This window comes from Lepidochelys kempii, chromosome 8 (genome assembly GCF_965140285.1).
Source record: "Lepidochelys kempii isolate rLepKem1 chromosome 8, rLepKem1.hap1, whole genome shotgun sequence".
In the NCBI taxonomy this organism is placed as follows: domain Eukaryota; kingdom Metazoa; phylum Chordata; order Testudines; family Cheloniidae; genus Lepidochelys; species Lepidochelys kempii.
Window position 1 is genome coordinate 98468511 of NC_136387.1, and position 8370 is coordinate 98476880.

An 8370-nucleotide genomic window follows, 5' to 3' on the forward strand; every position below is an offset into this window, starting at 1 on the left:
TACCTACAGAAGAAATTACTTCTGTCAAAAGCTGGTATGACCTTCAATGAACTCTGGTTTCAGGTGCTTAGCCCATGACTTCCACAAGTTTACTGATTTGACTTTCTTTAAAATTTGGCAGCAAATATGAACTGCTTAATAATTTTTTTGTATTTAATTTAAATATTTTAATTAAAAACATTTAGGACTAAACATAGGTTGTGAATTGTAAATTTCATTTTGAATAGGTTTATTTTTTTAAAAAAATAATCTTTTAATTTAAATGAAAAGAATCAATTTTTACCCACCCTTATCATTAACTTATGTGTACTGAAAATTTAAATTATACACATACTAAGTCTGTTAAGAATATTAACTTTTCCACACAAGTGTACTAAAACTTACCCATAACCATATAAAAGAAACCATCAATATTTATTTACTAATGCATTTTAATGTGTGGGTTAAAGGACTTTATTAGGCAGACCAATACTACATACAGGGCTATATTAAGCCATCATAGGGCCCTAGGCAAACATACATTTCTGGGCCCCTACCTTCTAATATGAACAACAACAAACAGCTGATAAATGGAAGAAGGGAAAAATTATATACCTAAATGATGTTCCCTTGCATACATGTCACTGTAGTAAATTCCCATCCCATCAGTTGTTGCTGCTGGAGAAGCAAGTAATTTCTTTACCCATGCCTTCCTCTCTCTTTGGCTTTGTTGGGAAAGGGAAAGTGAGTTTTAGCTGTGTGTGAGGACTGTCTCTGCCCACTCATCCTCTGGTGCAGATTTGCATGTGTAAACTGAAAGAACTTCACTCACTTGAGTGAGTGGCATTTGCAGCTTTTTCAGTTTGCTCTAGGGAACCAAAACACAAATCTGGGCTGTAGGTACATGCCTAGTTGCCTATGGGTCAATCTGGTTCTGGCTCCATGAAGGGCAGATCTAGGGATGGGGAATGGAGTCTCTGGACACAAGTGACTCCATGCTTTAAGGACTCTCCTGTGTTCCTGCCTCCGCTCCCCCAGCAGTACTGCCTTGGTGTGCAATGGAGCTGAAACAGCAGTGCCATGAGGAACCTTTCAAGGACTGGGGGGTGTGTGTGTGTGTGTAAATCCTCTATCTCCATATTTATAATCATAACAATTAGGTACACCATCACTAATAACTTTGCTTGATTACAGCTTGATTTCTGCAAGTGTAGCCTAAACACATGGTTTCAGTGAGCTTGAACTATATGGAAAGTTTGACGCATCTATGTGCTTTTCTTCTGTTCAGATGATTCCAGAAAAATACAAAAAAAAGTCTGACCCTAGTTATATTTAATTAAATATTAATTTAAATTTAATTATAATTTACAAACTAAGAGATTTAACGAATAAATCTTCAGAAAATTCACTCTATATTCAAAAAATAAATGCTATAATTTTGGTGAGAATACACTATCTATTCTTTATAAGTAAGAAAGAGGCTGAATCCCTGCTATAATGGCAACCTCATCTCTGCCTCTGTGATGGAGTCATGACAGGCAACAGATAAATATATTACATTATATGATTTCAACTACTACAGAGTAGCTGGAATTGGTTTATTTTGTTGCATTACAGTAGAACAAACATGTTTTTCCTCTGCACTTTTTGTCCGCTATACACTTAGCTAATCTTTCATGTTACCGGATTTCGCTGGATAGTCTCCATTTTGGCTGAATCCAGCTGCCAGTTCCACTGCACCAGAAGAGCAGGTAGTGTTTTGAGAGAGAGTGAACCCCGTTAGCTTAGGGGAGTGCAGTGAGTTGTGAGGCAGGTCAGAGATTTCTTCTTATGACTGTTGTTTGTATTTCTATGCACTTCACAGATCTTCTTATTGACCTAAGTCTCATGCCCCAACCTTAGAAAACAGTTAAGTATTAGCCCTTGTGATTTTACAAACAAACTAATGGAGAGGTGTTCGAGGTCACTTCAAATAGATTTGGGATAAGAATCCAAGTCTCCAGTATCTTATCCACTCAGCTACACTGCCTTTCAAATTGAATGTATTTTAGTGATCTAACCTCTAACCATTACATGACATGCCCTTCCCAAATCTAGGAACAGAAGTCAAGATTTCTGATCTCCAGAATTCTGCCTTATTTCTTTTTTTATGTAGAATATTGGAGATCAGAAATATTAAGTTCTCAAATGATTTGAATTCAAGTTGAATGAACAGATCTGTCTTCTAATTTAAAGAGGTCCTGCTCTTTCAAATGGTCGCCCAGTTCTCGCTAAAGTGATATGGTCATTTGTTCCGAATACCTACAAACTTCATTGTGAGAACCATCTTTGGCTTCTACCCAATGAAAACAGAATGGGAAAGCCAACAGGCATTCTACCTCATAATGTACCAGATTTGGTTCAGGACTGTACATCATGGAGGCACATAATGCACTTGGTGGCCTCTACACTGTCCCGACAGGATAAAAACAAATATTCTACTGCTGATTAGCGAATAGCTGTGTAATCCACTGGCAAAGTGTCAAATCCCCCTTTAGTGGTTGTTCTATGTAGAGCTGTGGTTTTAAACCTTTTTTCATTTGCGGACCCCTAAAAATTTTTGAATGGAGGGATAGACCCCTTTGGAAATATTTGATGTAGTCTGCAGACCCTCAGAAGTCCGTGGACCACAGATTGAAAACCACTATCTAGAGGGTAATATTTGCTCCTGTAATCTAAGTGGCAGAGGTCTGTACTTGGAGTCCAAAATTCTAGGATTCAAACCCTCTTGATGACCCATATTGTGGGGAAGACCTTATGGTTGAATGTAATAGATTTTTTCCCTATTTTGTGTATTAAAAACGAAATACAACTGGTGTATTTAACCCAGGGTGAAAAAACATCCTCTAAAACAGGTTATATCCTCAAAGCCTTTATAACCTGTCAGTTGTGGTGCATTGTGTAACAAATTACAGGTGTTACATGTTTTGTTTACTGATGTGACACAGTGGTAAGTTTGAAGGTTGTGAAGGATGCCTCTTAGTTTATTTGTGTTGATGTGATAGTAACTTGCTTTGTTGGGTAAAAAATGATTTTCTGTGGTAGACGACAAGAAAAGCTCTGGAAACTCTGTTTCTCTGTTGGTCTCTACACCACAAAAGGTTCAACCTGGCATTCAGATTTCTGCTGTTAGCACTTTACCTGTCCAATTGCTGATCCAAAGGGGCAATGTTTGCATACACTTATGCACAGGCTGTCTTTACACATATTCAGTCATAAGGCGGCTCTAAGTAAGCCCTAACAATTAATCCATAGGCTGTGAGAATACTTGGAATTATTAAATGGATCACTGCTAGACAAATTCAGATTGGAAATAAAACATAAATTTTGAACAGTGAGGGGTAATTAGCCATTGGAAAAATTTACCAAGTGTCATGGTGGATTCTTCGTCACTGACCATTTTTGAATCAAGATTAGATCTTCTAAAAGATGTACTGTAGGAATTATTTTGGGGAAGTTCTGTGGCCAGTGTTATACAAGGGGTCAGGCTAGATTATCACAATGGTCCCATCTGGCCTTGGAATCTATGGTATCTTTCTGTCTGTGAGAGAGATTATATAATTATTTTAAACCAAAAAATAGGATATGAGTTTGTGATTTTAAATAAATGCGAATTGTAACTAATGTACAAGAATTATCTGGCTTTAAATAGGCACAGAATGCCAGTTTTGTTACAATTTTGGTGGGGTTGTAAATTGTCATATTCTGTGGTGTCCTGCCTACTGTCTTTTCAGTTTCCACACTTCTCTCAAATTGACAACCAATCATGTTTCTACAGCTTATTAGTTGATAGTGGTTGTCTTTAGCAAAAAGTAAAAACACAGAATGAATTGGCTTAAAGATAAGTGACCTTTTTTAAAAAAAGGAAAAGTATGACATTTGTCTTCCCAACTGGAAATATTACTCTTGATTTGTATTTTCATGTTTCCCTCTTTAATATTTTCATTTTTATTTAGATACCCCTTTTTTAAAAAAGTACGGATTTCTGTGGTAGCCAGCTATGTTTGATTCCTGCTTAAATCTACCCGGAATTTAGGATTTCTAGGATGAAAATAGAGTAGGTTAACCTGCAGCGTTTATAACAAATTATCTTTTTGTTCTTCCCTTTTCCTATCCCCCATGGTATGTTTTCTTAATTTACAATCCAGATTCACCTGGCTGGAAAATCTGTCTGTATCTGTTTTGTAAAATGTCATGCACACCCACGATATCTGTAAGTAATAATAATAAGAAACTATAATGTGTTTCTTTAATGCAGTTTGTTCATTTAGATTCCAGGTTAGCTCTTTTTTCAACAGCAGTCCATTTTACTTTCAGGTAGAAATCTGAGTTTTTGAATGTTGCCATAAGTAATTTAAAAAAAATCAATATAAATTAAAAAGCCTCCTCTAGTGATGAAAATAAAGCAGACGGACTGGAAGATCTCTTGGGGTCCCTTCCAGCCCTACATTTCTATGATTCTATGTTAAGTGCATTTTGAAAACATGTGTTTACTTTTTTTAATAGGTAAAGCGGAATGTGTATGACCTAACTAGTATCCCTGTTCGTCACCAATTATGGGAAGGCTGGCCTCCTTCTGCCACAGATGACTCAGTAAGTAGTTTCACCTCTTTTCACTTTTTCCAGTCAACATGTGACTGTTCACAGATTTATTATCCAACTCAGGTAAAAGCCTTTATTGTCCTTTGTTCAGAAAGTACAGCAATGGTAAGAGTGCAGGTAATTTAGGGCTTTATCCTTTGAGCTTCCTTGTCCTGATCCCAGCAATGAACTGAAACATGTAAGTAGTTCCATGGAAGCTATTTGCATGGGCAAACGTAAGTGCATGCTTCAGTGCATTGTTGGGTTGGAGCCAAAGTGCTTGGTACTCTTAAGGATCAAGCCCTTGTTGAGATGAGAAATTAATGGGAGTACTTGTGATGGTATGCACTTTGGTTCCAATTCAGGAAAGCATCCTTGTTTGGAAAAGCACTTAAAACACGTTTATGTATATTCCTGAATTGGACCCAGAGTCCCAATACACCAAGGTACTTAAGCAAATGTGTAACTTCAAGCAGGTGAATCGTCCAATTGAAGTCAATGGGACTACTTGCATGTTTAAGTATATACTTCACTATCTTGCTGAACCAAGGACTATACTCAGCTGTAAGACTTTAAAAGGTTGCACCTAAAATTAAGCCACCCGTATACATAGAATACGTATAAATTTGTAGCTGATTAGAATGTGGAGGACATTATTTCCATTTCCTACCTGGTAATTTTAAAATTCCCAATATTTAAAATCAGAGGAAAATATTCATTTGTTCTTGTTGGCTGATTCTTCTACAGTTCTGACTCACTAGTTAATTAGATATTTTTGCCTACCATTTCATATAATCATAGAGAGTCTAAATGTAGAAAGATGCTAGACATTATATCCCACCTTCTGCTAATGCACAGTTGCTCCCTACAATATATTTCAGAGCATTTCTTTCTTTTTTGCTTTAGCTGTTTCCATTTTCCCCTAAGTAATACATTGCTAATACGGTGAGTGGGGCTGCAGGTAGAAAGAAGCTGAAATGGAGCTTGTAGTTAATTAACTTCGCACGAAGCTTTTGTGGGAGTGACTGATCTTTGCATAAAACAAAATGCTACATTTCTAAAAGTGTTCAGTATGAAGCAGATTAAATCTGACATTCTGTAAAGTGAAAATAAAACAAGAATTTGCCTTCTGTAAATAACAATACTTTGAAGATATAACTATTGATTTCTAGTGAAGTCCTCCTAAAATAACTGCTGCTGTTTGAATGGTGAATGCCACATTTTAAAAAAATGTTGTGTAAATGATTTAAGCCAATGAAGCAACACAAAGACTGACCACATTTTTAACATAATTGCAAAATATCTCTTTGTTTGTGCTTGCAGCTGTAGTAGCTAATTTTGAGATACGTGCAGGGATCTGTGCCTGTGTATTGGAGAGCAGAAATCGAGACTTTAGGTATGATTATTTGATATAACAAATATGGTCCCATATAGGTAGTCACAGCCTTTGAAATGTGGGTGCATTTTAGCATCTTTTACATTTAAAATTAAGCAAAAAGGTTTAGAAATCCAGGATTTCTGATTCAGGTTCCAACAGCTGCTTTTAGTAAAAGCAAAATAAACAAAAAGAAAACCACCCTGCAAGATAGGATATCCTGCATGTCTAAAACTCATAAATCTGTTTTTAAGTCTGTTTTTACAAGTGACATTGTTGCAGGTGAAGTTTTCCCTTTTTCATGTCTAATGAAATTGGCGAATGTTGAGTCATCTGCTCCAAGGCAGGAGAGTCCTCAAAGCTCACTGCTTAAATCTGGTGCAGCTGAGACATGTCAGCTGTGTCAACAGATCTGTATGTGTTACTAACAAAAATATAATTAATTTCTATCTGAAATTAGAGGCCATAACTTAATACTATGAAGATTTAACATTAGTGAGAATTATCTGGAAACATTGACTTGCCAGTTACATATATTAAGTAATAGTTTATCTGTTTAAGTTGCTCTTCAGTTTAATGGCAGATTTTTTTTTCAATCACTTTTGATTGTGCTATATAGAGTTCTCAGAGTTGTGTATTGTATACAAGTATGGTACTAATTCACAATTAAAAGCTAAAGGAGGACTTGATTAGAATACTTTTTTCATTTACATTTTATGCAGCATAAGAAATACTTTGTAATACCACAGGAGGTTTTTTCAGTGCAGTTCTCATTAACCTTTGGCTTAGCAAACAGAACAACTAAATAGGCTTCCCATAATTGGATTCCTGTATCATCTTGAGTCTCTTATGAACCAGATAGACTTCAGTCTTCTGACATTATCAGGAAATTCAGTGAAGTCAATAGTTATTTATACATTGTTGCATTTAGAGTTAGAATAGATTCTTTGCTTATAGTTTTATTTATAGAACTATGGAATACTGTCTGAATTGTCAATAACTCTTCCAGTTCTTTTTGCACACTTTCACTAGGGAACTAGGTACCTAAAGCTCTACAAGTAGGGGAATGTTTTCATGCTGTGACAGTTTAACTGTGAGAAACAAGACACATACAAGCCTGCAGAAATCTCATTTTACACTTTTAAAAAGGACACATTTTTAGTTACAAGAGGGTATGAATAATTTTAACACTGTGAATTATGTTTGTTCCTCTAATTAAAATGCAAACAATGTTAATGTATGAGGTTTTTAAAAATCATGTTTTCTATTTTTATGGGGGTGTTACTTGTGGAACAAAATTAATATTAAAGATTGTGGTGTTCTTGATATTTTTCTGATATTTACCATTCTCTGCCATTGATTGATGGCACTTTTAGCAATTAGAGTAGAATGTTTAAAAATTAATGGTTCATTGTAAATAACTTATCAGGCAGTGCAAAATGTTGATTTTAACTTCTGGTGATTGTACAGATCTAAACATTACACATCTTGTAAAGTGAGAACCAAGACAGAATTTTCCACCTAAACCTGTGTAAAATGTGCTACACTTTCTTTTCTTATATGAGCATATATGAACTTTTAAGATTGTTCGGATCATTGTGTCATAATCGCCCATTTAAATTCACACTAATTTTATAAAAATCACCCTCAAGATCAATACTCTAGTATTTTAGTAAGAGTTTTCAAATATTAAAATATTGTGATTTTCTTTACTTTAAAAAAAGAGGAAGAAAATTCATACTAATTTTTCAGCCATCTCTTATCTCATCTGGTTACCTATGAACGTTTGGGTTGAAATCTTGGCCCCATTGAAGTCAGTGGGCTTTCTGTGTATTTCATTTGGACCAGAATTTACTCACCGATTTTTGTGCTACTCTCACTAACCTGAAACCACTAGAACCCAGTGGTTATTTTTTTTACCAAAGTTATTCCTGGTCATGTCACAGACAGTTTGAACTAAGCCTTTCCTAGAAAGGAGTTCACTGTTTTCCTTAACACAAGTCATCCCAATATGGCTATGAGAAAGATCTGCTTTTCCCATAAACAGCAATAGATGATTTCTCAAAGTGAAATTCAACCCTGTGTAGAAATATACACAAAGCCAATGCACTACTTAAATCCAATGTTTCCAATTCCTAAGAATTTATCTCCGGTAATTGGCCTCTAATGTGTGAGATCTTGTGAAAATACAGAAATCTCCTGGCTTTGTGATTTGGGGGAAACAAACGGAGAGAGAGGAAAAGAGCAGGATTCTCCTACACAGTGCCCTGTTGCCAGTGGGAATGCGTACTGAGCTGCAAACCAGGATTTGATGAGTTCTAGCCCTACCTCTTCTACTGACTGCTGTTAATGTTTCTGTTCCCTTCACAGCCCTTATTGTTAATCAAGGTCCCGTA

The 8370-nt window shown here is 35.8% G+C and overlaps 1 protein-coding gene across 2 annotated transcripts in view; it reads left to right on the forward strand.

The window, feature by feature from the left end:
* Nucleotides 1–8370, forward strand: part of FAF1 (Fas associated factor 1) — a 309253-nt gene that overhangs the window by 164002 nt on the left and 136881 nt on the right. For both annotated transcript variants that reach the window (XM_073357756.2, XM_073357758.2), the window contains exon 8: nucleotides 4525–4611. In XM_073357756.2, the coding sequence (XP_073213857.1) occupies nucleotides 4525–4611 (87 nt within the window). The remainder of the gene's footprint in view (nucleotides 1–4524; nucleotides 4612–8370) is intronic.